The sequence below is a fragment of the Hippocampus zosterae genome, chromosome 7 (genome assembly GCF_025434085.1).
Source record: "Hippocampus zosterae strain Florida chromosome 7, ASM2543408v3, whole genome shotgun sequence".
In the NCBI taxonomy this organism is placed as follows: domain Eukaryota; kingdom Metazoa; phylum Chordata; class Actinopteri; order Syngnathiformes; family Syngnathidae; genus Hippocampus; species Hippocampus zosterae.
Window position 1 is genome coordinate 1421275 of NC_067457.1, and position 25291 is coordinate 1446565.

Consider the following 25291-nt stretch of genomic DNA (forward strand, 5'->3'; position numbering starts at 1 on the left):
ACACAGATGGTGGGCTGATACTTTATTTACATGCTGCAGGATGTGAGAAGCCACGGCCAGTAAAACGCTGCATCTTTCCCCGTGCAGGGACTGCGACTGAACAGAAAACAAGACACACGGCTTTCTTCGTATGCCAAAAATTCCCTACATGCTTCGATTACTGGACTACCAATCATGAAGTGGAAAAGTCGCCATTCAACAGCTACTGACCTAGCGCACAAATAAATCAGCGAGAGAATGAACAGATTCATTAAATTATCAACGGAATATGATTAAATCACCTCGCAAATAGAAAATGTATGATATAGTAAGAAAAAAAGATGTAAAATATTATAGTTTACAATAATTATTCACATTCAAAGGCTTTACATCTCAAAACATACACAACATGGCCCCTGAACATGACTTCAATCCAAATATGATTCATATATTAGAATTTAAATAACACAGAATGAACTAGAGGCTGAACAATAGCCCTCTAATAACCTTATACAAGAATAGAAATACAAAAAACTGTTTCCTAATGTCATTGCATTACTTGCTTCAGATTTTAATAATACAATATCTGTACATCACAGTTCTCGTCAGTTACAAGCCAGGTAGAGTGTTTTCCATACACCATGTAACCGACCGCCATGGATTTGAATCTGACAAATTCTCCGCGCGGAGGAGGCCAACACATCTGGAGTGTTTCCTCCACTTTTTTGTGTGTGTTTTTTTTTTTTTTAATAGACAGATACAGCAATTTTATCGCTTATTTGGATCAGATATAGATATCCTCGCACACCCAGCCCCTGGGCCCCCAGGGTCCTTTGCACCTATATTCCAGTCACACACTGCACTCAGACTCAACCAAAATGAGGAGGAGGGCCTTTAAGAGGGGTAGGGGGGGCCTGAAGGTAATCTGTCAAAAATGAAAAGCATTATGATCACACACACACAAAAAAAAGAGGATCTTAACTCAATTTAAGTTCTACTGGAGCTGAATGTGAGGGTGTGTGTGTGTGTGTGTCCAGCGATCTGGAGAAACCTGCGATTGCTTCAAAGAGCGATAGTTTCATGTATAATCTCTGTTGGATGAGGATTTTCTGGTCAGCACGTAGGATTTTTCGTATTTCAACAGGATGCGCTGAAGACGCGCAAACAATCCCACAAAAAAAAAAAGAAGAAATTCACATCACAAAGAAATCGCAAAGTGAACAGAACAGCCAAATCATCCAGTAACATTTGCTATGGTTGCCAATGCAGTCAACAAAAAAAATAGAATAAAATAAAATACCCACCTTTTTAAAAACTTGAATAAACTACTGTAGTATCGTCAGTGCCCTTAGGAGAGAGGAACAAGGCTGCGCTACACAACTGGCCATGCAGGAAAAGGGAAGCGAGTTTATGATGAGCAAGTACAAGCTAGTGGCATGTTTACCCGCCTCCTCCGTCACTCACGGCTATGAAAGGCTCATGCTTCGACCTGCTCGGAATCTGATTGGACCACCATGCGCAAGTACCACTGGCTTTGAAGAAAACAACTCAAATACTGCGGAAATACACGGGCTCTTACAAAAATACACTTTGAGTTTGGTAAATGCGCCAGACTGAATCGAGCGTACGTGGGCCTAAATGCATTCGACAAAAAAGGGGGGGGGCTGGCTGTCTACAGTTTACACGGAGGACGCAGGTTTAGGATATGGTTGGATGAGACTCTGGGATTCACATGAATCAGTATTTACGGTATATCAGGAAACCAGTCCTCGGATTTGGGGAAGGGGAGGGGAAGAGAGAGCGCCCCTCGTGGTCCCCCACCCCCGACCCCCCTGCTTGCCTTTTTCACGTTGCGTTGAGAATGTACCAAAAAACAAACAAACAAAAAAAGCAGATGTGCTTGGCGCAACTTGATAACAGAAGCCTCACACCGAGCCCAAAGAACAAGCAAAGCAACCCTGAATCCAAAGTTGTCGCCCCCCCCCCCAACCCCCGCCAAATGATTCTACTCAGTAAAACAAACAAGGTTTTCGATGCCAGCGTCTGTAAAGAGTTTGTTTACACTGCGGTGATGAAGGGCACTAAAGAGGGTGTTACTCTGCTCAGTGATTGGCCCCCCGAGCTCAAGCGGGTCGGCCACGGGAGGAAGTGGGAGCGCTCCTTATAGACTGGGATTTTGGTGTCTTTGATAGATCTTTCGCCACACTTCCTGGATCTTCTTGCACCATCTGTCGGCATTTCCGCTAGGGTCCATCAAATAGTATGTCCGGTTAGGCTGGAATGACAGCGAGGAACAGAAACACTCGTCATTAGAAATCGTGATGCATCGTCGGGAGAAAAATTCCCCCCAGTACCGTCTGTACCGGTTCCACTGTGCCAGCCTGACTAGAAAAAAATCTTGTGCTAAGAAACATGTTGGCCCCGCGTGTGTCGCTATACTGTGTCGTGATACACGGATGACAATGCTGCAAAACGGATGAGGAAATCCCGGGTAGCGATTTTGCTCGGCGTTGCTTCGCGTGCGCAGTGTGGCGAGTCCAGAATAAAAAAAAAACAAAACAAAACAAGCTATGTCATGCGCTAAACTGCGCTGTTCCTGTTTTTCTAAGACACGGTTGTCCTGTGAGCCTACTGTGCCGTTTTCATGAGTGTAAACACAGAAAATTAATCCAGGACCAGTTTTGGGGGGCTGAATTTATGTAAAAAAAAAATTTTTTTTTTAAATCATGATTATTGTAGATAAAGTGATCTTGCCATGGAATACCCAAAGTGTATATTCCAATTTTATACTTTGGTCATTTGGTCGTAGTCGTGCGTACCGTGTGAACAAAGAAGGTTTTGAAGTTCTTGGCCTCGGGGCGTAATTCTAGTGACCAAGGGATTTCTCCTTTCAGGACCTTGTTGACGGGATCCACATAGTACAGGTGTGGTCCTTCGGTGAGGAGCAGCTGTCTCCGTCGGGCAAACAGACCCTGAAACGGAAAGCGGTTTCGATTGAGCGCTACTATTTAAAAAAAAAAGAAGAAGAAAAAGTGAACTTGCTGCCCCGAGTAAGAAACGCTAAAGTGCATTGTCACACAAATATGCAAATATGCTCACCTTTCGTTTGTCCACTGGACCCATTTTTAAAATCAGGTTGTTTTCCACAAACTGGTGCCTGGGTGACATTAGAATAAAAACAAACGTTGGTTCACTGTACGGAAGGGCAACATTTGCAGACGGGACAAACCCGCAAAGCCAATTTTGCAACTAACACGGCGGTCCGGAGTCTTTCCGAGGGACCGCGCGCGTCTTTCCGTGACTGGACGCGGCCGTGACTTACCACGGATTCCCAGAGGTTTGTTTGTCCAGCAGCAGGAGCTTCTCCTCGTCGGTGAACTGCAGGTCGAGCTCAAAGGAGTTGTTGTCCAGGTCGTGGATGTATTGCTCGATGTTGCTACTCGAGCGCTGCGGCGGCGTCGACTCGTGCGGCGACAGGGAGTGCGACGAGCTGGACTGGGCCACCTGCATGTTGCTGAACTGGCTCAGCAGGTCATCGTACTACGCGGACAAAATGACATTGCCGTTGTTTTATTATTTTTTTTTTTTTCAACTTGGGACTTGATTCCGAGCACGCCGATTGGACAACAGACGTACGTTTCCGTAGCAGTCCTCGTCGTCCTCAGACATGGCGGGCAGGTATGGGGTGAGTTTGGGGGGCGTCTGCATGTGCAGGTCACTCCAGGAGATGTTGTCAAAGAAGGGGTGTTGTTTCAAAGGGTCGTAGCCACCCATCTCGTCACAGCCAATCCGATTTGACGGGTCCAGTGACTATTTCAGGAGGGGGGGGGGGGGGGGCAGGGAGGGGTTTTTTTTAAAACATATTTTACTGCTCCTACAATCTATTACAAGTGATCTGTAAGGACTTACCAAAAGCTGTTTGACAAGATCCTTGGCTCTGGGAAAGAATTTCTCAGGGAATTCATACTCCAGCTTTATTATCTTCTGGAATATTAAGTACTCATTTCTATGAGGGGTAAAATAGATGACATTTTACTTCTCTTGCCCGTTTTATTTTTTTTATCATGACAGTAATAATAATAGGGGGGCTGGGGGCGGGTCACTTACCCAGCTCTGAACGGTGGTAAACCAGCCACCAGCTGATAGATTATACATCCCAATGCCCAGAGGTCAGAGCTTTAAAAAAAAAAAATTATATATAAATAAAAATACTGTTATGTAACTAAAAAAAAAAGTTCCTGTCAGTCAATTACCTTTTGCAGGCTGATTTCTCTGTTAGCAGCTCCGGAGAAACATACTGTGCTGTTCCGACAAAGGAGTTGGCTCTCGCTGCAAAACAAGCGCGAGAACATTTAAAACACAGCCAGTGTATTATACGGACACGGACGGACGGAAATGTACCTTGCTTGCTGTCCGACGACAACTGTTTTGCCGTCCCAAAATCTGTTATCTGGATATGCATCTCTTCGCTCAAAAGAATATTCTCCGGTTTCAGATCTCTGGAGGGAAGCGCGGCCGTCAGAACCATGGCGGAGAGAAAAAGGCAAAGAAAGGGGCGACGGCTTCAACACCTACCTGTGGATAATTCCCACATTGTGCAAGTATTCCAGCGCGCTAACAATTTCCGCCGAATAGAATCTAGTGCAGGTCTCATCGAACGATCCAATTTTACGAATGTATTTTAGGAGCTCGCCGTTCTTTGCGTAGCTGAGACCGAAATCTGTGAAATCTGAGTTAAGGGGAAAAAAAGTCACGCATAAAACTCGGCCTTTAAAAAGCAAGCAAATAATGATGCGCTTGCTTCCATTTACAATGTGTAATTCTCTTGATTTTGTGTCAGTTTTTGACTTCAACTGGGGCTGTTGGTAAACAGCTCGAAGGAAGAACGCTCTTTCTGAGGAACAAACGACACGCCTCGCACTCGGGGGAGGACGGAATAGCGGCGTGTGGTGAAGCGGTATTGGGGGCCATAGCATCGGAGCGTTCTCATGAGTACAAGTCCAGGCGTACAGGATCTCTGATCAGGATCCCCCAACAAAGAATACTGAAGTGAAAAGGATACATAACTTATCGTCGTCTTGAAATGTGAAGAAGAGTTTGACAAAGAAGGGGTGGTCGAGATTCGACATCAAATCCCGTTCTCTTTTCACATACTGGGCTTTGTTCTGCTTCATGATGTGCCGCTTCTCCAAGATCTTAACTTTAACGCAGGGGGAGCACAAGAATAAACACACACACACAGCGACTTGGGAGTCATCTGCAATATAGTCATACTTACTTGCATATTCTTTGCCAGTTACCTGCTCTCTTGCTAGGACAACCTTCAAAAGGGGAAAAAAAAAGTCTGTAATTCAAGAGGATGACTCATCCAAGAGCATTAATCAGAGGAATGCTAGCATGTAGCAACAGTTACCCAAGTCGAATTAAAAAAAAAGTGAAAAGGAATGCGCGATATAAATCCGTCGATTCATACGTACCGTCGAGAAGGAGCCCTCTCCCAGTATCTTGCCAAACTTGAAGTCCTCCGGTTTCTTCTTGCGAGGCTGCGGCACCTGAGCCACCTTCTGCGCACGGAGGCCGGAGCCCTGGCCGCTGGCAGACGCTCCGGCAGCGCGGGCCTCCGAGGGCGAGCCCTCCATGCCGGGACAGTGGCTGCTGCTTAAGTCGGGGTGGTTCCTTACCATTGATGAATGCGAGCGGGAACAAATGACAACGCTGGGCTGGATAGGCACGACATCATACTGGCAGAAGATAGAAAACGTGAGTCAGCGGTGTGATGGAGTGGAATCACAAAGTACACAGTGGGACCCTTGACTTCAGACTGGAATTGCTCCGGTGACCGAGCTCGTAACACAAGTTAATGGTGCGGCCACATAATTGTTTTGCTCTATTTGGCGGGGCTAAAATAAAAGCAAACAACCCGTGAGTACATCAAGGACAGATTATTTATCTACTTCAGGTAAATCTGCTCACCTCCACTTGGACTTGCAGTCTTTGAAGTGTTCACAACAAATTCCCCAAATTCCACCGAACAAGCGTGCCGTTAACGTAAATCATGAGTGATCAATGTATTGCCAGAAAACTCGATTTCCTCCCCAAAACCTTTCAGCCCTGTATTCCGAGGGTGGTCATGGTGGTGGCATTTGGAGAGACAAGTATTTTCGAGATGGTAAAAGTTAGACAACCTTTTCCACTTGGACGAAACCCAGCCATCGTCATCACTTCACACCCCAAGCCAACAAAACAGTGCGAGGTTGTAAATTCCGGAGTCTTTTGGAGCCAACAATAACACGCACAACACGTTTACAACTCCCTCAACGTTTGTTGCTTCCCTCGGCCTTGCTTTTATCTTATTCTCAACCAAGGTGTGGCTATTCATCCGCTTTTTATCCCCTCACCCGGCTCACACTGAGCAACTACGCCCTGACTCATTCTCCGTAAGTCCACCGCGTCATGTTTGCTAGTTAAAGCCGGATCCCAATAACACACCGACGTGATCAATCCGGCTGCACCGGGGCCTAATGTGAACTTTCTCGGGCAACCTTGTCAAGCCGCACTGGCTGACAGTGAGTTACAAACTTGCGGTAACAGCCAGCAAATTAGCTCAAGGGGTTGCAACTACAAAAAAAAAATCTAAAATAATAAAAAATAAAAATCACCCCACCGCCTTCTCATATTTTCATCATGTTGCTTGTCAGACAGAATGAGAGTTAACGTGTTGTCGTTGACTTGTGCACCACATTGAATTGACAGCCAGAGTTAACATTGAAAGCGCGAAGCTGCTTAGCTTAGCATTAGCCGACTGATACAGACCAGCACAGATAACAGCTTCGAGTCGGTTATAATTTAACACAAACCCGACTCGTGCGCAGCACCCACGCGGGTCAAGCCGGGGTCTCAACGAAGCCAAATAACTTTGGCCAATGTCGCTGTCGTTAGCCGGCGTAGCGGCGCTATGAGGTCTTAACGTTCGAACGAGCTCTGCGGCTAGGCTAGCGCTCTTCCAGCGAAGGCCCGACCTAACTAGTTGTTGTCAAACAGCCGCCACACGCCACGTTTGGGCCGCCGGCTTCGTAGTGTGCTCCGTGTCGAAGCGGCGACACTCACCAGCTGACTTGTTGCTCTTGCCATGGGAGATTTCCTCGAGTATTTATTTGGAATAAAATAATTAGAGAAGCTCCGGTAATGGCTGCCTCTGCGCCTTCATTTTCGAGCTGTGACGTCGTTCCACAACAATGTTACCGCAGGACAGCAGAGTCGTGCTGTGTCCGCCCCCCTCGCCACATTTACAGTACAACACTCAACTTCACATTACTGGAAAGACTCCGTCAGACGCCAGAAAACGACATACAATTTATTTTTAGATAAAACTAATTTGCACGCGGAGTATAAAAGCCAGTCTTCCTCGTGACGCTGCCAGATAGTAGATTGTAGTAGCAAAATGCTGCATTTACTGACCGCGGTTTCCTTTAAAAACAACCAGGTGAAGCCGTAGGAAAATTGGATTTCCCCTACTTTAAGTGTAAAAATACCCCCAAAGCAGCAGACGTTGCAACTGTTTTCATTTTGTACTTTGGGTGAAAAAATACAACAACAAATTCTGTAAAAAGACTCACGTAGACAGATTGATTCCACAAAATTGAGATGTACCCGAATACAAAAGTAATTCAATGCATTTTACTGTCAATTATAAACAATACTCGTTTGGCTAACTCGGCGCAATGAAAACAATTGTCTTTTATAAATAAGTGACTATAAGTGGCACGGGGTATGAAGCTAACAAACAACGTGTTCCCGTAGTTTTGCTAATTACAGTGGACTCGGTATTCGCTTGAAGAAAATCCGCGAATAAGCGATCCTCCTTCCAAATCGTGCAGAAAAAAACGGGAGAAAAAAATACTGGAGGATAAAAATAATTCACCAATATGAAATCAACGAATGCCGAACCGCAAAAATGGTGCAGTCCACACTGTATTGTTGTTGCAACTTTTGGCTTTTCCCATCATAGGTCTCCAGACTCGCCACGGTGAGTCACTGTGACGAACAAAAATGCTAAATAGGCTTATCATAACTGAAAAACATAAGTCTCAGCAGGGCGTTTTTATCAGATTGTAGTGAGAAAATGTTAAAAGAGAGCAGCTGGTGGATTTTCGGTTAGCACAAACAACACATTTTCCACAAATTATTCTTCCAGGTGACATCATCAACAACAGTAAAGATCATTTACAAAGGACATACAAACTAGCCAAAATGTACTTTTTATCATGTTAAACATCTATGAGCGTTTGAGGCTTTCATAATGGATGACCAGTCCTGACAATAATGAAGTTTAAAAATCTGTTTTATTGTGATGACTTTGCTGCTGCCCCTTCATCTCTGTGTGAGACGTTTTCTGACTCATCATTCTTTTTTTCCATTTCCCGCTTCATCATCGTTGTTGTCGTCATCATCATCATTATCGTCGTCGTCATCATCATCATCCTCTGATGTGTCAGTGCCCTCGCTAAAATCCTCATCGGGTTCCCTAAAGCAGAGAGCACAAAACTGTTCCTGTATACTCTAAACTGTAGCGGTGATTCCTAACCATCAGTGTGCGAGAACTGATACTCCTACTTCTCTGGTTTAGAAAATTACTGAATTCACTACAGACAATGCACTTCATTCATCCATCTAGGCCTGCGATGTGTGGACAGGCAAAATATTGAAATGATCTTCCACTCGATGGCAGAAGCTACAATTAACCTGTGCGCATTATTATTGAAGTACTTCCACGTCTGGTGACATTTTTTTGTTGGTTGGTGTGCTGTAAGATTTTATTATTTTAAATGGGTGCCTGCGTTTCATAAAGGTTGCGTGTCACTGTACCACAGGATCATGTTCATTCATGAGCAAATGGCATCATTTTAAAATTGGATTAAGAGTCTTGGCCTCTAATGAGAGCATTGATCAACGTAAATATAATTAAAAGATGCCCCCAAATGAAATACAAGAAGCTCACCAGTGACGTCTGTTGAGATTCATACATTCCACTCCTGAGTTGACATCAAACGGATCTGCAAACAAGAGGCTGAATTTAAAACCAAGGTTCCCACAATAACAAAAGCGTGGATGTGAAAAGCAGCTTTGTTGATAAATGTTATGTTCTTTTGGTGTTGTTTGAAGGGGAAAAAAAAGACTAGATTAATCTCAACTGTAATTCTCTGTGGGTTATGTTTAATTTGATTGTAAACTTCAAAAGGGAGTGGCAGTACACAGCTTGAAGCCAGTTTTTTGGAAGCAATTTTTCACCATGCCCCAAACTGCTGCCTGTCGTGAAAATTCAACCACGGTGCACTGAAAATTCTAAGGCGACATCAAACTCCACACATAAATAAAGCCCACATTGCAAATTCGATCCCCTGCCACGTTATTTATTTATTTATTTATTTATTTATTTTTTACCAATGTCCTCCTCCTCTGGTTTCGTGGTGAGAAAGTCCTTTTCGACAGTGAGCAGCTCTTCCTCCGACTGGCAGGCAGCATAGCGCTTCAGCAGAACTTTATTGAGCTCCAGGAACACAGTCCCCCATTTGAATTTCTTCAACAAGAGCGCGGCCAGTTCCTCGAAACCTGGCGACATTAAAATGGGATGTGTTGATTTTGAGTCACTCGGAAAATGCTACACAAAGGTTGCACACAAGCCTTACCCACGATACAAAAAGTGGCAGCAAAAGCCTCAACACAAGATAATTTGCAAGGCTTCCCGTAGTTGACCGGATTGGCAGCGACGAGGTAAGGCAGCAGGCGCGGATGACTTCCGACCATCTTATTGAAGGGCGTCTCTTCCAGCTTGGCCCAAGAGCAATCAATCACCGCCAGCCCATTTTGGGCCACGATCTCCCTGTGAATGAAAAGAAACATTTGATTCATTTCATAATTCAAAACAAAGTATACTCTAGTGCGCTGTGAACAATGCCAGGATGACACACGGCATACCTGTCAGCTGGTGTCACATACTTTGTACCCATGGGACTCAAAATGAGTCCGTTAAACCTCTGATTGAGGCGCAGGTTGCGTACAAATCCCTTGCGGACCAGCTTTCGGCCCGTGCAACGTTTGGGGTCACAATGGCCCAGCTCCCACATGGCAAGAGGACAAGGTAGCTTCACTTGAGGGCTCTCTGCTCCTTCCTCTCTGTGAAGATTTGCTGTTAGAGACAAAACAGACAGATATGGTTAGTTAAGATATTATATTCTTATGCAACTAGAAGCCCCACCCCCTCAAAAAATGTAATGCACACAATGTAAAACTGTTTGTCATGTATGTTTACCTTCAACTGCAGAGTGCATTTCTTCTGTAAAAGCCTCTAAAGTTTTCCCTTTCGCTTTGTGTCGTTTGTCTTTTCCCTTGTTGTCAGGGCGCACAAACTTGCTCTGTTTCTTCCGTCCCATTTTACTCACCAGACGTTTATTCTCACCCCGTGTTATAGTCGATAACAAAATCTGTCAAACCCACACATGCTTCCTGTTAGCTAGAAACCATTAGCATTAGCCCGGACACATTCGTTACACGTGAACGTTAACCCCAGAAGGTTCACATTTGCAAGTAAGTAAAATACCTAACTAAAAAAAACTCTGATCTCACAACTTTTTAAGCATATCGTAAACTGGAACGTAGTTGTTTTTCTTTTTGGCGCCTCTAAATAAAACGCGACGTGCGTGTCCCAAGTTAACTGCGCATGCGCATATTCTGTTATTGTCACGTGACGGTCTCACCAGGAAATGCTTCTCATGTCATCAGACGTGAGAGATGCCGAAGAAAACATATTACAATTAAAATTCGAAATGCATTGCTTGTTAAGTGTAACATATCACGTATTACTCGCCTTTACTGTGGACGTGTTCCTCTTGGGTGAGTAATTAGAGTGAAATTTAATTTGATACTAGCTATAATGACATCGACGGAGACAATGCACATCATTCAGCCATGGGGAAGATTAACGTTTCTGTCTTTTGATTTCGCTTTCCACAGCAACCCATGGAATCGCCGGTAAAATGAAGATAGTCGAGGCGCCGAATACCTTTGGGTTCGTCAAAAACAAAAAAATAATTGTTTTTTTCCCCCCACTGCTTCCCATTCGGTGTTCTGAAAACAGCTGGAATGCCTTCATTCCATTCCAGCTCCCCTAAAACCATTTTTGCTAGTTTTTTGTTTGTTTGTTAGTACAACCCATTAATTGGCCGTCTGTTATTAGGTCTTAACATGAACAAAAATTGGCCATTTTAATACACGTTAACATAGCACGGGAGGTTAATTGGACCTCCTGCCACGCAAGAAAACATTTGCATGTAACGCCTCCACACTATACGTCACTGGCATAGACAGATGAACGTCCATCAATCCATTTTTTTACACCCTATCCTTGAGCTAATTTTTGAATGTTTCCCTCCTAAGGGTGAACAACAATTTTCTGTCTCAAGGAAGCAGACTGCAGGCTAAAGTCCTTCCATCGCCAGTGTCTGGTAACTTCCATGTCATTTTATGCGACATTTCATTCCATCTTTGAATGTTGGTCCCAAAAAACGTTTTGTTGAACATCGTATCTCCACAAGGACCTTCACACCTTTTTCATTTGGCTGGAAGATGTTTCAGTCTCACACAATCAGTGTAAGTACTGTACAGTAAGTACTGGTACTACCCAGAATCTTTGTCACAACCAAAATAACACTTGGTGGATTCGCGTACATCTTCTTGCAACTGTATATCATCCTCTCAGGTATAGATACGAGCTGTGTCCATTTCACAACCTCACCCAACATGAACAGTCATTCCGATGGAACGCTTACAGCGGGATCCTGGGGTAAGACGCCTCCAGCTACCATTTGTGGTCGTTCAGCAGCGAGCGCAAGGGATGATATGTTCTCCTTCCAGGATCTGGCACGAGTGGGAGATGGCAAACAACACTTTTACAGGCATGTGGATGAGAGACGGCGACACTTGTGGCACCAGGAACAGAGAAGCAAAGGTGAGCGGGGTCAAAATTACTCCTCAAAAGATCTTCTACACCGGGAGCCTAATCGGACCTCTCAACTTTTTCTCTGAAGGTGCTTCTTGCCTGCAGCAGCCAAACCAAACTTGCTCAAGTCTCAGAGCCGAGCACTTGTGTGTACTCGCTAACTTTTGAGACGCCACTCGTTTGCCACCCGCATTCTCTTTTAGGTAATGCCGGTTGACTTTGTCGTTCGACTTTAATATATCAGCGGAATTAATTCTTGAATTGGATGAGAAGTGAAAGGAAGAAAAAAGATTTTTGCTGTGTTTTAAGTGTACCCAACATTAAGTGAGAAGCTGCAAAAGGAATGGGATGAAGCCGAGCAGGCTCGCTATGAAGGCCTTGTCACTGAGCAAGTAAGTCACGGAATTTAAAAAAAAAAAAAGTCGCGGATCGCATAGGAAAGCTACAGAATTGTTCCTTGATGATGCAAAGCTGAACGCTTCTTTTGTCCCTTGCAGGGATACAACAATCTGGTCAGGGATGTGTTTGAGGACGCCGGCCTTCTCAAAAGTCAAAATGCGGCCAGGAAGCCAGCCCGGGTCGAAGCCGAAGTGGAAACGCACAACTCTTTACAGAAATGTAACGAGGTATGGAAATGGCCAAGACAACAGGAAGCGAGACTTGGCGACGTCTCCTCATCCTTGACGGCTCAGCCTGGATGAGCAGAGGGGGCCGCCTTTTACCTTTTGCAGGACTTCCGTAAGCAGCGAGAAGAGATTGCGAGACTGCGAGCCCTGCTCACTCATCACAATATTGCCTTCGATGCACAACCAGGTTAGACGTGCCCCCAAAAAACAAGTTTGCGAGCGTACAAAACGTGCATTTCACATGTTTCGCTGGGCGTGACAGACGAGACAAAAGGGGCCAAGACGACAGCGGAGGCACAGCGCTTGCGTGGCGACGTTGGCCTTTTGGAGATCGCTGAGCAGGACGCCGCGTGAGCAACGGGACGGATTAGCGACGTCCTTCAACGGGACTCTGCGGAGAGGACGCCGATCTGAAATGGGAGACTGAAAACTTTTAAATGAGAGCCGTTTTTCTTTTTAATGTCTCTTATCGTTATGGAAAATTATTTCCCCAAGATGTCCTGGATGAAGACGTTGAAATCACTTTAGAAATGTGCAAGGAGGACTTTTAGAAATGGCTCGGTGGGAATGACAAAATGGAATATTTTATCGTGTCAGATGCTGTTCGCCATTCACGCCGAGTGCAGCAAGTAAAATACTGAAAAACAACAATGGAGTCCGCACATTTCACAAACAAATATCCTGAGAGGGAATTGTTGCCAAAAAGTACTCCTGTAGTTTTCTAAATGAGGTGAAATGCCATCATGGAATTGAAAGGTCTTGACAGAGTCCCCCCTTGTGGACGTCATGATGATAAAATGAAAAGAAGTCCGAGCGTGAGCTCAGGTAAGCATCTGGATGACTTCTCTGGCTCTGTGCGCCCTCTTCTGGACATTTCCGTCATCGAGCGCTTGCCCCGATTCTTGGACCAGGACGAGGGCCTTCTGAACTGTGGTGTCTCTCGACCCCCCGCGGAGGCCCTCCAGGTACTGCAGCAGCACCGAGAACTTCTCATCTCGAATCTGTCGGCAAATTGTCACGAGATTGACCGAGTGAACAAACAAAGCGAAGCAACATTTCCCTTGTTGTGTTTTCGTTGGGCTGATTGCAAAATCAATGCACCGCAAAGTAGCAAAAACTCTCTTCATCTGCTAACAAGCCAGGTTAGACTTAGCAGATCTTCAGATTTCTTTTTTTAAAAAGAAGTAACATGTTGAAACCAAATTTGGGTTGGCGTGCCGCGCTTACCTGTTCGGAATCAAACATGTTTTGCAGTAACCACGTCTGCCGCGTCTTCTGAAACTTCCACGCCTCGCGATTGTCAGCCCAGCTGAAAAGGAAAAACCGTCGTTACAAACTGGCCCGCCCGCCTACAAAATCCGTTTCTATACACTACACTGATTTTTTTTTTTTTAGGTTCCAGTGTGCATTGTGCACCAATAACACACATGGATGACACCAATGTGACTCTTCCCCAGCCTGAGCTTTGGGCCAACTACAAGATTTGATATTCTCAATACATAATCTGAAGCGCTTTCTCCTCACCACGTGAGGTAATCCAAGGCCTGCCGGGACGCGGTGGGCCCGGACTCTTTGTTTTGGGGTGGGACGATCCCCTCAGCTTTCATCTTCTTCTTCAGGATCTTTTTCATCTTCCTCTCCCAGACCCGCCTTTCCTCCGGGCTCAAGTCCTCCTCCTCCTCCTCCCCCGCGGGAGCCTCGGCAGGATCTGAAATCTGTCGCGCCGAAGCGCAACAAGGGAGGATTCGTAAATAGGACCAGGAGAGCCACCGTGATGCGGTATTGACGCTAACGTCCAAATGTTTGGGGGTAACCTGCATGCAATTTCATATTATCCGTGGAAACACAAGGGGGTAGAATTTTCATATCCTCAGTTGCTGAATGGCACAAAACATGTCAAACCTGAATCTCCATTGTCGTCTCCGTTTGCTCTTTTGTTCGTTTCTTTTTGTGCTTCTTGACTTTGGTCTTTTTTCCTTCCTCCACCGCGAGGTCAGCGTCTGGGATTTGGACTGGAGCCTCCTGGACAAGGAACAAAAAGAATGAATATAAGTTGGGCAGGGCGGTGTGTAGTAAAATTAACATTGCTGAGTCGATTTCCCCACTTCGCTTCTAGCAAGGCAATTGACAATGACATCATCAAGTAAATCAAGTTTTGCTTTTAGTTTTTTCATTACCTGGATTTGTTTCACGACTCGTGCAACCAAACAATGAAACCCTCTTTTCCAGGAAAGATTCCAATGATTATTCCGCTTACCTCAACTTTTAACTTCTTCCTCTTGCTGTCTTTGGTTTGCTCCACACAAACCTCATCGCCGATTGGAGGCGGCTTCTTCCTCTTTGGAGGCTTCTGTTGTGATTTGTCTTTGGCCATTAAATTTACGAAATCCTGCAACAAACACAACACTTTGTATTTACTTTAGTTGGTGACTGTAGAACAGTTTTTCCAAACAACACACGGCACCGGACTGAAAATAAGGACCTCAAAGAACAATACTGTAGATACAGTAACCGAATAAACGCCATTTCTGTTCATGTGTTCTGATAAAATGTTCTTTACTTACGCAGGAAAACGCGATTCCTAGTCAGACCAGCACACGCTGACTAGCATGCAGCACAACCCGGATATGACGTCACGTTGCACTGCAGAAATATGAATTAAATTACGATTGAAATTACGGTCCTGTGATTGGGCGATATTTGCGAGACGTTCAAGTACAACACAAGACTATGTGAGAATGCAAATCCCGTTCGGATACCGGGCTTCTCTGAAATATTTTGTAATAAAACACACATATTTCACGTCATACTTTCCAAGCGACACATCCATAAGAACGACATCTCGAATATTATGACAATTGTTTCCCCAAATATGGTATAAAAACAGAGGCTAAAGCGCACCATACAAAATGAAGAAAAATCGAATGTTTTAAACCCATAGGGGGTTTTACAATCAGAAGAAAAATAAAATAAAAAGAAAACTCCTCCGTTTATGTACCATTGTATGATTCAAAACAAAAAAAGCTTTAAAATAAAACTAAAGATGAGTGTTCCGGATCCGCGGTAGGAGGGAATCATTGTGAGGCGATGCGTTGTTTGGTGTCGGAATGATATCTCGGTCGTACAACTTTATTACATGAACTCTGTGGTAAGGATACGCAAACGGTTCGCTTTTATCGACCTCTGCGTCCTAAAATGATCATTTGCACACGCCGTATGCTACAATGGCTCACGTTTTCACAGTTTTGAATAGCAGAACTTTCAGTCGTGGGACGTCAATGTTAGGTCGTCACATTAATGCGAGCATGAGGTGAGTGCTATCATAATATTTGATGAAGTCTTATGAACAGCTGGATGTTATCGTGTATTTTAGAATAAGCCCACACTGTACTGTGTTCTTACACCTAAGAGATTATGCACGGAGATGGTGTCTTTCAGCCCATCAGAAACTGCTATTTGTCCTCAGCAACCCTGACCTCAAGTCTAGGACAGCTATAGTGGTCGTGCGTGTGTAAGAAAGGGGGCATACAGCCAAAAAGAATGCTGACATTTGCACAAATAATCGTCGTTTGTCAGAAAACTCGTTGTTCAAGGATGGTCACTTCTATGGTTTTTCCATGTAGACATCTATCATCAAATCACGTTTTTGTCAGCAGTGTGCGGCCTCTTACCGTGAGCCATCATTTGCTCACCAAGCCGAATAAACCTGGACAAGATGTCCAGGAGGAGACGACTACTGAGCCCATCCGCTTCTCCACCAGCAAGGCCAGTCACAGGGCGTGGAAGGTGGAGCGCTCCATGGGGAGCCAGCACCAACGCCCCTTGTGGAAAGTGGTCCCCCTCAGTGTCATCGCCGTGGCCTTCCTGCTGTGGTGCGCCTTGAGGGATGAGTCGGACATTGATGAGCGGTTGGACAAAGAACTTTACCAGCATTTACCCGGATTGCTCTCCAATCAAGAAAACGAGGAAAAGAAATGACATTTGGAATGTGTGTACACTGTCTTACAATAGCAACCGGGACAAATGGCAACCACCAATGTGGACTTAAAACCTGTCAACCTTTTAGGGAAAGTGACTTCATATGAGGAAAAAAAATCAGATTGATCAGCATGAATGCTTGTCGCATTGCTACTATTACGTATTGCCAGTACGGATCAGTATATGACCATTGATAAAGGCAAAATAACTTCCAAGGTTTGCTATTTCAAAATGTATACTTCAAATTAAAGGTCGGTGTTGCCAAAATGCAGTGTGCTCAGAGACTCCATCTCATTGCCTTGACTGGATGTAAAATTGTGACTTCATTGCCACATATTTATAGATTGCTTGAAATGGCTTGTTGAGCCAGTCACATCCTTCTCGCTTGACAGGACCAAAGCCGTCCCAAACTGAAGTACACCTCCAGCACGATATAAACATTTACTTTGAAGACTACAATTTGCACCCACTTTTAACTGCTCCAAGAACATAATCCAAAGACTCCAGTTGAGGTAGTGGAAAGTTTATTTACAGGAAGAAAACCCTATGGCATGCACACACAGGATTACCAAGAAGAGAAAAAAAAGGAGAAATGAGTTTACAGAGTAGGATTCCAAAGCATCTCATGAGTATGAAGCACTACTGTTGTGAATGACAGAAAGTTAAAAAAAAATGACACCGATAACAGTTCATAATTTACAAAACCAGTGCCCCTCCCCCAACGATTTAAAAAATATATTAGGCACGCTCCCCCCTGATTCGCCTGGCCAGTTGGATGTCCTTGGGCATGATAGTCACCCTCTTAGCGTGGATGGCGCACAGGTTGGTGTCTTCAAACAGACCGACCAAGTAAGCCTCGCTGGCCTCCTGAAATGAGAAATAAAAACTGTCAAGACTGAACTGTCCCCGCCTTCCAAAATCTGATGGATCATTTTTAAAAAACTAACCTGCAGGGCTCCAATGGCCGCGCTCTGGAATCGCAAGTCGGTCTTGAAATCCTGTGCAATCTCCCTGACCAGACGCTGGAAAGGAAGCTTCCTGATGAGCAGCTCGGTGGACTTCTGGTACCGACGGATCTCACGCAGGGCAACAGTACCAGGCCTGGGAAAGAAGAATAAACTTAAAAAAAAACTACAGGAAATCGCTCACAAATGGGCTAAACCAACAGGCACATCACAAACAAAATTATACTTTCTTCTTGGACTCCATCACAATAGGACTATTACATTTTAGATTAACACCTACAGTCAAATCCAGACTATATGGAAGCAGGAGGAGGCATTTAATAAAGGGCAACTTAATAGTAAATCACATAGCTATTTTATAATAATTCTTAACCGCAAAAGAGCTTCCATAGTCACCCTTGATGGTGTTTAATAAAAGAGGGGGCTTCCTACCTATATCTGTGGGGCTTTTTGACTCCACCGGTGGATGGCGCGCTCTTCCTGGCGGCCTTTGTGGCCAGCTGCTTCCTGGGAGCCTTTCCACCGGTGGATTTACGAGCGGTCTGCTTGGTACGAGCCATGAGTCACTGGGTTGACTTGAACAAAATGAAGGCAATAAAACAATCTAGTTAGACCAAAATGATTTCAGACCAAGAATAAAGGCGCCAACTAAGCCACTGTGTTCACTCTACCCAAAATAACCGCGAAAACAGGGTTCGTAAATACGCAACAACATTCATGAGCCCATAAAAGGCAATCAAAAGTAAATGTGGGTTAAGCTCGTAAATGCAAGGCGCCATTATAAGCAGTCACGCACGTTCCTTCCACGGCAAAGGCTAACGTTTCGTTTTCAAGTGAGCAAAATGGCGCCATGCGGCGTTGTGCGGGTTAAGTGTGCCTTTATTCAAAAGTTCACCCTTCCTCATACGCAACTTCAGTCCAAAACTAAGCTTCTAGTCTTCCAGAGGAAAAAGTAAGTTCACAATTGTTTTAATTTGCTTTTTAAAAAGGTAGCATTAGCTTCCTTGCTACTTGCTATGGCGCGCACCATTGTTGACAATGGACACACACACACACCGAATTAGTTTAGGACACTAACTTGAAAAAGAGACAATTAAATCGTGTCTCACGTTAACAAAGCATTACAAATGATAACGCAATATTTTTTTTCAACAAAAAAGAGCAGTCTGAATGATAACTTACGTTTGACTTCCTTCCGCGAAACGGAACACCTCTGTCTTCGCTGACGTTGGTTGACTGCCGCATCGCAACGACCACGATAGAATTTATAGCATCATAGTACCCGCCTTTAAACCTCAGCGATTGGCTCAAAGGCAAGTAGTCGAAATACGATTGGCTGAAATGATGTTTCAGCTTGCCCTCAAAACGTCTCCTTTGATTTAATGTGAACGTGTTTTATTAAAACGATACAATTTCATGCACTAAGTGAAAACTCCTAAAAAATGTGCACTTTCTTATCAAAACTCAATCGGCAGATCCCATTCTTTCTTGATTCATTTCTGTTATTTTAAATTAAATTCACGCCGACCTGTATTCAAATCCCAACTATTTATGGGAAAATGCACACGAAGAAGTAGGTAGACGCGCGAGTTTGATGACTGTTCCAAAATCTTCGGATTGGTGGTCGCAACATTTATTTATGTCACCTAAAGATGATCCAGGCGGAACACATTTTACGTTGCACCAATGTTCCTTGACGGACGTTGTTTGGCGTGACGCCCGTGGTAAGTTACGGCCGGAATGAAAAAATATGGACGTTTTAAAATAGCATTTATGTGTGTGTGATTGAATTTTAGTCAACATTTCCCTGCAGGTACTTGCAGTCACATGCGACACGCGTGTCTTTGTAATGTAATAGAATGTGTAATTTCGTTTTGTGCAAGTATTGAAGACAAATGCATGTACAGTATGTGTTTACATTAAACAGATGGTAAAACATTGTCACTTTTGAACTCACAGTTACAACTTCACCTAAAAAGAAAAAAACACCTTTATTCATAAATACTGGAAGTCGATGAAACCTCAACCCTGACGTATGCGGAGACATGGCAGCAGAGACCCCAGGAGTTGTTGGCTGCATCCAAGATGACAGTTCTTCCACTGTGCCAGAGGTCAGCTCACCACTTGAACAACCCGCCCAATCAAAAACAAAGAAAAAAAAGAAATCTGCCAAGCAAAAAGCAACCCAGGCGCCCAGGGAAACAAGTGAAAACGAAGAGAGTCAAGGGGGCGAGAAGACAGAGCTGGTTCGTGTTTGTTGAACATTTTCACATTGCTCTTAGTCACCAATCATTTGATTGACTTGATGTGGCTCTGTGTTTCAGAGTGCAGAAGAGCAATTTAAAAGGCAATTGGACTGGTGTATTGAGCAGCTGGAGCTGGGATTGAAGTCGCAGAAGGCCACTCCAAAGCAGAGTTCGTATTGGATATATTTCGCCGTTTCACACAATGGCTCTTTATGTGTGAGCTAAAAAAAATGTACATTTTATGCACTCTAAATTTGAAATAACATCCCATTTTCAATGCATTTATTTTTCCCCCCAATCTGATTCATCTGCTAAAGGTTGGAGTTATTCCCATCACTCATGGCACGAGCATCTTTGAGGAAGCTTTTGGGAAGATGTTGTCCTACCATTTCAATCAATGACAAACACGAGCATGTGACAATCATTTCGTGTTTATTTTCCCTGCAGGAGAGGACGCGTCTCATGCACTCAAAACACTCCACAGCTCCAAAGCTCCTCTGGTTAAGAAGCGGCAGGTGATGCGGGCCATGGCGGGAGACTACAGAAAGAAAATGGAAGAAGAGAAGAGCAAACAGTTCAAACTCATCCAGAATGGTGGGCGTTAGTTCTGTCGGGAGATCTTTGTGTGTCACGACATAATTATTCCCCACCCTCTTTCTTTACAGAAGTTACATCTGCTCAGATCAAAGTAAAGTCGGAGTCACCTAAAAAATCGTTTTTCCATCGGAGAGCTCAAGCCAAAGGGAAGAACCAGACGCCAACTGGAGCTCACAATGCAAACGCGGAGACTGGTCCAGAAACATCTGCCTTTACGTGCGCTGCATCAAATGAGGAGTTTCGCTTCAACTTTTTGTAATTTTGGATTGGTGACAAAATGTTGGATTAATAAGTGAAAAAAAATATACATTTGAATGTATTTGTGTTTTGTTTTGAAGGCTTCTTCCCAATATTTCGACTTTGTTACTTCCGGTGAGAAAACCGGAAAAGGCGGAGTTTCGGTACGCCCATCAACACTACTTGAAACGATGAGGAAAAAAAATCTATTGCCGTGAGAAACAAAATCAACAAATATAAATATGTATCTTCATATTTTGGTCATTACTTGACATGGCTGAGTCTAAAGTTGGACCCCTGAATAGCTAATTCGTCAGCGATTAGGTGACCAACTGTCCGTTTTCAAAGTTGAAGCTAGCCCGAGGAGCTAACTTGCTGTCCAACACTCTTGCGGTGAATTTCAAAATACTCGTCTTTGGGGGGAAAAAAAGTGACGAAGAGGACGACAATGTCGGAGCTCAGCGACGAGGCCAGCGAATCCGAGCAGCTCGGCGTGAGTCTGTCCCTGTGGCTGGGAGAGTCCCCAGTGAGCGCCGAGGAGCTGGACGTCCCCCTGGACCTGCACACCGCCTGCTCCATTGGGCAGTACGACGTGGTGGCAGAATGCATCCAAAGGTGCACACCATCGCCTCTGCTGCTTGATCGTTTTTGTCGCCCAGGGCATCTCAAAGTTTGTGGATGCTTATAGGGGGGGATTTTTCAATGACCCCAGCTGATCCGAAAGCCAACCAAATATAAGCATCGGTTGTGTTTCCCCAGGCGTGAGGTGGACCTGAACGGGAAGAACGCGGGAGGATGGACGCCCCTGATGTACGCTTCGTACATTGGCCACGACAACATCGCCAACCTCCTCCTGGAGGTTGGCGTGAACGTCAACGCCACCACCGCCAAAGGACAGACCCCCCTGATGCTGGCCGCCAGCTGCGGGAACGAAAGCATCGCCTACTTTCTGCTCCACGTACGACGACGACAATTCCGTTGAGGAATGCCTTGAATGTGTTTCTTTTTAGCTGCCAGTCAAAACATGTTCCTTTCGATTCCAAAAGCAAGGCGCCGAGTTGGAGGTGAAAGACCGTCGGGGCTGGACGGCTTTGTTCCATTGTACCAGCGCAGGACACCAGCAGATGGTGAAGTTTTTGCTGGATAACAATGCCAATGCCAACGTGAGGTAAAAATAAAAAACAATCTTTTGTGAAATGACCTACCGCAATGACACGGTTGTTGGTTCACGGTTCACAGTTTTCCTCTCCCGCAGGGAGCCTGGGTCCGGATTTACTCCCCTGATGGAGGCTGCCGCTTCCGGACACGAAATCATCGTTCAGTACCTGCTGGATCACGTGAGGACCTCGTGTCGTCGAACTGCGCGCTCGTCCCGCCGGGATTCTCGTTGGCCTCTTTTTGTCTTTGGATTCGCAGCTGAAATGTAGATACATTATGAGCAAGGAAAAAAAAAAGTTCTGTTCCAAGTACTGAGAAGCAGAGGATGAGCATGACTACGTCTACACACACACAAAAAAAGTCAACCTTAAAAAGTAATGGCGATTAAATCCCGACAAATTGTTCTCATGTTTGTTGACGGCGCGGACAGAAGGTGAAAGCAGACGAGCGCAACGCCAAAGGCGAGACGGCCCGAGGCCTGGCCATGTTGTACGGCTACACCAAAATAGCCAGCCTCATTGACTCGCGCTGTCCGAGGAACAAAGCGGGTACGTCGGCGCCTTCCGTCCGATCCGAGATGCCACCGATATGCCGCTTTCAAGCCGCTGACGGAACGCGACGAAGCTCGCGAGTTGACGTTTGCCCGCCGGCGCCCGGCAGGACTTTTCCAGGACCTCAGCTCCTCCGAGGATTCGGACAGCGCCCCGCCCAGGCCGCGGGCCGGCCGCGGCGGCCGAGCCAAAGGCGCCAGCATCCACGACGGACCCCAGGCCATCGCCAAGTTCCGAGTCGGCGCGCCAAGCGGTAAACGCCGCTCTTCCGACCGTGACGCCCCCTTCCACTGCGCGCTGCCATTGTGTTTTCCGATTGCCAGAGCCTCGCGGCACGCCGGCCGGCTACGCGACCTTCGGCGGCGCGGACGAACGGAGCGACGGCATCCGCCACCGCGACGTGACCTCGCCCATCAACGAGCTGGACGGGCAGAGCAACGGCAGCCGAGGTCAACGAACGACCTCGCGTCTGTAATCTCGCCGTAATCCGAGCGCTGCGTGAAAACAAGACGGCCGCCGTGTGTGCAGACGAAAGTCCCTTCTTTGACCACGACATGCCCACCATGAGAAGCAGCGGCAGCAGCAGCGAAGGTTTGCCTCACCTGATGGGCTGGGAAGGCTCCGTGGAGAGCAACGAGGTGAGCCGACGCAAAAAGAAGCCATCGGCGACCGCCGTCACCTCCTCTTTCTCTCGCTGGCGCCGCCGCAGGACTCGGACCAGGGCCAAAAGAGTAGCTCGCGCCGAGTCGCCAAGACGCATCACGCCAAAGGGAAAAGTCGCCACGCCGGCAACGACGCGCTTCACGGCGCAGCTCCGGGCGCCGATGTCGCCGCCTCCTACAGCGGTCCAAAGGCAAGTCCGCCTCGTATTTTGTGTTCTGCTTTGCGTATGGCGGGAAAAAAAAAATGTCAGACTTTGTAGGATTTGGCAGAGTTCTTGGAACAGCTGGGCTTCTCAAAGTACCTGCCTCTACTTGAGGAGCAAGACATCGATCTACGCATTTTTCTCACCCTGACGGAGAACGACCTGAAGGAAATTGGCATCACGTAAGGGCCTGCTCATTTTTTAACAAGAAGCCGTTTATTCCACGCAAATATTTTGCTTATCAAGGTTGGACTTAAGGGCAACAATGAAAAAAAGCCTGTGGGGACTTTCCAGGCTGTTTGGGCCGAAGCGCAAGATGACCTCCGCCATCGCCAGATGGCACAGCAGCGCCCGACCGCCCAGCGACGCACTGGAGCAGTCGTACGCCGACCAGCTGGAGGCTGAGATGCAGGAGATGGCCATTCAGCTGCACAAGGTAACGCGCATTACTGCACATTGGAAGGGGGAGGGTCTTTGGGACTCGGTCCACTCACCCCGTCCGTCCTCGCTTGTGGTCCGCGTCAGCGCTGCGAGGAAGTGGAGGCCCTGCAGAGTCAGGTGTCGCAAGAGAAGGAGCTGCGCGCTGTGATGGAGGGATGCCTGATGGAGGACAAGACGGCCTGGAGGAGGGTGCACGGCCAGCTGGTCGAGAACCACCGGCTGACCCAGGACATGAGCGCCACCTTGGCCCGGGCCCGAGCGTGTCGCTCGCAACTGCTCGCCTTGTTGAACGGCACCAAAAGTCAGCCGGCTTGCGCCAACATCAGTACAAGACGTTCGTTTGGGGATTTTTACCAGCCTGACCATCTTTTTATCTTGTAGCCGCCGGCTTTGCGACAAACTCCGGCGCATCCGAGCTCGTGAAGAAACTCGACGCCTACGAGGAGGAACTGGGTAAGGCGCTCGGGCAAACCAGCGACGCCGACGCGCCGGCGTCTGATGCCGCTTGTTTTCTTCCGACAGCCGAGACTTTACAAACCGTGCTTCAGAGTCTGAGGCGGCTGAGCGCTCCGGAAAAAGTGGCGGACAGCTGGGAAAGGCCGTAATCTTTGCAGGTGGGTAGAGGCACGAAGAAAGTCTCGAAAAACACGGCCTCCGCCGTGCTCATTCAACACTTTGTCCGTCGCAGTGGCTTCTGCAGTCATGACGGCGGGTGAGATGACCACCCCGAACGATGTCAACGCCATGTCCGATGCCCCAGGGGCTCCAAGACAAGCAGGCGGGAGAGAAACGGGGGGGTCGGGGGGGGGCATACGCGTGACCCTCACATGCCCGTGTTGTTCGGCATGCTTCTCGACGGCGGGTCGCGTGCACAAATGCTGTGAAATGGTTTCTTGAGCAGCACTGGGCAAGGGACCCAACTCTGTTCTCTATTCCCGCCTGCCGAGGATTTATAATAATAATAATAATTATAATACATCACATTTCTAAGCGCCTTTCACAACACTCAAGGACACTGTACAGCCAAGGCCAGTCGTAAAACACAGAGAAAATAAGAAAGAAAGAAAGATTTACGGCGGGTAAGCAAGCCTGAATAGGTGGGTTTTGAATAAGGAAAGAGTCAATATTAGGAATGTTGGGAGGAAGTGAGTTCCAGAGTTTGGGGGCAGAGCGACTGAAGGCTCCGCACCCCATTGGACTGAGACGGGCAGAAAAAGGTGGAGGAAGGATGAGGACCTGAGCGAGCGAGAGGGATTTACTTCACAATTTACTTCATTGAGCATTCTTTTCGCCATTTTCGCTCTTGTTTTTTTTTGGGGGGGGGGTTAATTATGAATAAAATATTCAACATCAAGTTATCATGTAAAAAAAAACTATGTTTTGGGGATTGTCATTTTCTTTCATGTATTTCATACTTCCAATAGAAAATAGAGAAGCATTTGACAGTTTTCATTTGATCAAATACTGTAGATTCATGGCTAATAATTTAAATAAATACATTTTCGTAAAATGCAAATATCTGTATATATATTTTAAAAATGCAGTATATTAAATCAGCATGAATTACTGACACACACACACACCTCATCTACGAGCAAGTCTTCCAATTGGTCCATTTTGAAAATCTCAGAATCCAAATCAAAAGACGACAAA

The 25291-nt window shown here is 46.0% G+C and overlaps 8 protein-coding genes across 10 annotated transcripts; 4 read left to right on the forward strand and 4 right to left on the reverse strand.

The window, feature by feature from the left end:
* Nucleotides 1-7: 7 nt before the first annotated feature.
* pdpk1b (3-phosphoinositide dependent protein kinase 1b) lies at nucleotides 8-7386 on the reverse strand. Its single transcript, XM_052071369.1, has 14 exons — nucleotides 7087-7386; nucleotides 5457-5720; nucleotides 5258-5300; nucleotides 5042-5179; nucleotides 4555-4699; nucleotides 4381-4478; nucleotides 4233-4308; nucleotides 4087-4155; nucleotides 3889-3985; nucleotides 3616-3789; nucleotides 3302-3519; nucleotides 3079-3136; nucleotides 2799-2951; nucleotides 8-2254 (listed from the first exon to the last, which is right to left on the reverse strand). Exons 1-14 carry the CDS (start codon nucleotides 7108-7110, stop codon nucleotides 2141-2143), a joined length of 1671 nt encoding a protein of 556 aa, XP_051927329.1. The 5' UTR covers nucleotides 7111-7386; the 3' UTR covers nucleotides 8-2140.
* Nucleotides 7387-8312: 926 nt separating this feature from the next.
* On the reverse strand, nucleotides 8313-10706 carry tsr3 (TSR3 ribosome maturation factor). The gene is made up of 6 exons (XM_052071387.1): nucleotides 10289-10706; nucleotides 9955-10165; nucleotides 9666-9859; nucleotides 9421-9588; nucleotides 8978-9032; nucleotides 8313-8503 (listed from the first exon to the last, which is right to left on the reverse strand). Exons 1-6 carry the CDS (start codon nucleotides 10407-10409, stop codon nucleotides 8380-8382), a joined length of 873 nt encoding a protein of 290 aa, XP_051927347.1. The 5' UTR covers nucleotides 10410-10706; the 3' UTR covers nucleotides 8313-8379.
* A 19-nt stretch (nucleotides 10707-10725) lies between these two features.
* Nucleotides 10726-13361, forward strand: gnptg (N-acetylglucosamine-1-phosphate transferase subunit gamma). Its single transcript, XM_052071386.1, has 11 exons — nucleotides 10726-10869; nucleotides 10990-11044; nucleotides 11413-11480; nucleotides 11571-11625; nucleotides 11735-11818; nucleotides 11890-11983; nucleotides 12063-12177; nucleotides 12284-12366; nucleotides 12472-12600; nucleotides 12706-12787; nucleotides 12863-13361. Exons 1-11 carry the CDS (start codon nucleotides 10740-10742, stop codon nucleotides 12952-12954), a joined length of 987 nt encoding a protein of 328 aa, XP_051927346.1. The 5' UTR covers nucleotides 10726-10739; the 3' UTR covers nucleotides 12955-13361.
* On the reverse strand, nucleotides 13301-15228 carry LOC127604389 (uncharacterized protein C7orf50 homolog). The gene is made up of 6 exons (XM_052071391.1): nucleotides 15165-15228; nucleotides 14858-14989; nucleotides 14503-14622; nucleotides 14125-14315; nucleotides 13828-13909; nucleotides 13301-13601 (listed from the first exon to the last, which is right to left on the reverse strand). Exons 2-6 carry the CDS (start codon nucleotides 14972-14974, stop codon nucleotides 13422-13424), a joined length of 690 nt encoding a protein of 229 aa, XP_051927351.1. The 5' UTR covers nucleotides 14975-14989; nucleotides 15165-15228; the 3' UTR covers nucleotides 13301-13421.
* Nucleotides 15229-15698: 470 nt separating this feature from the next.
* On the forward strand, nucleotides 15699-16651 carry LOC127604393 (protein ccsmst1). 3 transcript variants are annotated; one of them, XM_052071396.1, is made up of 2 exons: nucleotides 15699-15910; nucleotides 16224-16651. In XM_052071396.1, the coding sequence occupies exons 1-2, from the start codon at nucleotides 15825-15827 to the stop codon at nucleotides 16576-16578; spliced, it is 441 nt and encodes a 146-aa protein (XP_051927356.1). In that variant the 5' UTR covers nucleotides 15699-15824; the 3' UTR covers nucleotides 16579-16651. The 3 variants fall into 3 exon arrangements, with proteins under 3 accessions (XP_051927356.1, XP_051927357.1, XP_051927358.1); XM_052071397.1 differs by having other exon boundaries at nucleotides 15700-15910; nucleotides 16254-16651; XM_052071398.1 differs by having other exon boundaries at nucleotides 15704-15910; nucleotides 16257-16651.
* A 434-nt stretch (nucleotides 16652-17085) lies between these two features.
* On the reverse strand, nucleotides 17086-18844 carry h3f3d (H3 histone, family 3D). The gene is made up of 4 exons (XM_052071399.1): nucleotides 18726-18844; nucleotides 17976-18118; nucleotides 17526-17679; nucleotides 17086-17445 (listed from the first exon to the last, which is right to left on the reverse strand). Exons 2-4 carry the CDS (start codon nucleotides 18101-18103, stop codon nucleotides 17317-17319), a joined length of 411 nt encoding a protein of 136 aa, XP_051927359.1. The 5' UTR covers nucleotides 18104-18118; nucleotides 18726-18844; the 3' UTR covers nucleotides 17086-17316.
* Nucleotides 18845-19057: 213 nt separating this feature from the next.
* Nucleotides 19058-20705, forward strand: c7h8orf33 (chromosome 7 C8orf33 homolog). The gene is made up of 5 exons (XM_052071392.1): nucleotides 19058-19267; nucleotides 19503-19789; nucleotides 19868-19958; nucleotides 20237-20383; nucleotides 20455-20705. Exons 2-5 carry the CDS (start codon nucleotides 19589-19591, stop codon nucleotides 20643-20645), a joined length of 630 nt encoding a protein of 209 aa, XP_051927352.1. The 5' UTR covers nucleotides 19058-19267; nucleotides 19503-19588; the 3' UTR covers nucleotides 20646-20705.
* A 61-nt stretch (nucleotides 20706-20766) lies between these two features.
* anks3 (ankyrin repeat and sterile alpha motif domain containing 3) lies at nucleotides 20767-24736 on the forward strand. The gene is made up of 15 exons (XM_052071367.1): nucleotides 20767-21238; nucleotides 21383-21581; nucleotides 21670-21791; nucleotides 21879-21960; nucleotides 22212-22329; nucleotides 22442-22585; nucleotides 22656-22781; nucleotides 22861-22970; nucleotides 23042-23185; nucleotides 23255-23379; nucleotides 23492-23633; nucleotides 23723-23963; nucleotides 24020-24091; nucleotides 24161-24252; nucleotides 24327-24736. Exons 1-14 carry the CDS (start codon nucleotides 21072-21074, stop codon nucleotides 24241-24243), a joined length of 1875 nt encoding a protein of 624 aa, XP_051927327.1. The 5' UTR covers nucleotides 20767-21071; the 3' UTR covers nucleotides 24244-24252; nucleotides 24327-24736.
* The last annotated feature ends 555 nt before the right edge of the window (nucleotides 24737-25291 follow it).

Excerpts from the sequence above, each read along its gene's own strand:
- LOC127604393 (XM_052071396.1), top strand. The coding sequence starts at position 15,825 with ATGGCTCACGTTTTCACAGTTTTGAATAGCAGAACTTTCAGTCGTGGG. Across the intron at positions 15,911-16,223 it reads CACATTAATGCGAGCATGAG|ACATCTATCATCAAATCACG; the intron begins GTGAGTGCTATC and ends TTTTCCATGTAG.
- h3f3d (XM_052071399.1), bottom strand. The coding sequence starts at position 18,103 with ATGGCTCGTACCAAGCAGACCGCTCGTAAATCCACCGGTGGAAAGGCT. Across the intron at positions 17,680-17,975 it reads AAAAAGCCCCACAGATATAG|GCCTGGTACTGTTGCCCTGC; the intron begins GTAGGAAGCCCC and ends CTTCTTTCCCAG. Across the intron at positions 17,446-17,525 it reads CGGCCATTGGAGCCCTGCAG|GAGGCCAGCGAGGCTTACTT; the intron begins GTTAGTTTTTTA and ends TTCTCATTTCAG.
- c7h8orf33 (XM_052071392.1), top strand. The coding sequence starts at position 19,589 with ATGGCAGCAGAGACCCCAGGAGTTGTTGGCTGCATCCAAGATGACAGT. Across the intron at positions 19,959-20,236 it reads GAAGGCCACTCCAAAGCAGA|GAGAGGACGCGTCTCATGCA; the intron begins GTTCGTATTGGA and ends TTTTCCCTGCAG. Across the intron at positions 20,384-20,454 it reads GTTCAAACTCATCCAGAATG|AAGTTACATCTGCTCAGATC; the intron begins GTGGGCGTTAGT and ends CTTTCTTTACAG.
- pdpk1b (XM_052071369.1), bottom strand. The coding sequence starts at position 7,110 with ATGGCAAGAGCAACAAGTCAGCTG. Across the intron at positions 5,301-5,456 it reads GAGAGGGCTCCTTCTCGACG|GTTGTCCTAGCAAGAGAGCA; the intron begins GTACGTATGAAT and ends CCCCTTTTGAAG. Across the intron at positions 3,790-3,888 it reads ATCTTGTCAAACAGCTTTTG|TCACTGGACCCGTCAAATCG; the intron begins GTAAGTCCTTAC and ends CTCCTGAAATAG.
- gnptg (XM_052071386.1), top strand. The coding sequence starts at position 10,740 with ATGCTTCTCATGTCATCAGACGTGAGAGATGCCGAAGAAAACATATTA. Across the intron at positions 10,870-10,989 it reads TGTGGACGTGTTCCTCTTGG|CAACCCATGGAATCGCCGGT; the intron begins GTGAGTAATTAG and ends CGCTTTCCACAG. Across the intron at positions 12,178-12,283 it reads CCACCCGCATTCTCTTTTAG|TGTACCCAACATTAAGTGAG; the intron begins GTAATGCCGGTT and ends CTGTGTTTTAAG.
- anks3 (XM_052071367.1), top strand. The coding sequence starts at position 21,072 with ATGTCGGAGCTCAGCGACGAGGCCAGCGAATCCGAGCAGCTCGGCGTG. Across the intron at positions 21,792-21,878 it reads AATGCCAATGCCAACGTGAG|GGAGCCTGGGTCCGGATTTA; the intron begins GTAAAAATAAAA and ends CCTCTCCCGCAG. Across the intron at positions 22,971-23,041 it reads GCTCCGTGGAGAGCAACGAG|GACTCGGACCAGGGCCAAAA; the intron begins GTGAGCCGACGC and ends GCGCCGCCGCAG.
- tsr3 (XM_052071387.1), bottom strand. The coding sequence starts at position 10,409 with ATGGGACGGAAGAAACAGAGCAAGTTTGTGCGCCCTGACAACAAGGGA. Across the intron at positions 9,860-9,954 it reads TATGTGACACCAGCTGACAG|GGAGATCGTGGCCCAAAATG; the intron begins GTATGCCGTGTG and ends TTTCATTCACAG. Across the intron at positions 9,589-9,665 it reads TGCCACTTTTTGTATCGTGG|GTTTCGAGGAACTGGCCGCG; the intron begins GTAAGGCTTGTG and ends TAATGTCGCCAG.
- LOC127604389 (XM_052071391.1), bottom strand. The coding sequence starts at position 14,974 with ATGGCCAAAGACAAATCACAACAGAAGCCTCCAAAGAGGAAGAAGCCG. Across the intron at positions 14,316-14,502 it reads AGACGACAATGGAGATTCAG|ATTTCAGATCCTGCCGAGGC; the intron begins GTTTGACATGTT and ends TCGGCGCGACAG. Across the intron at positions 13,910-14,124 it reads GCCTTGGATTACCTCACGTG|CTGGGCTGACAATCGCGAGG; the intron begins GTGAGGAGAAAG and ends TTTCCTTTTCAG.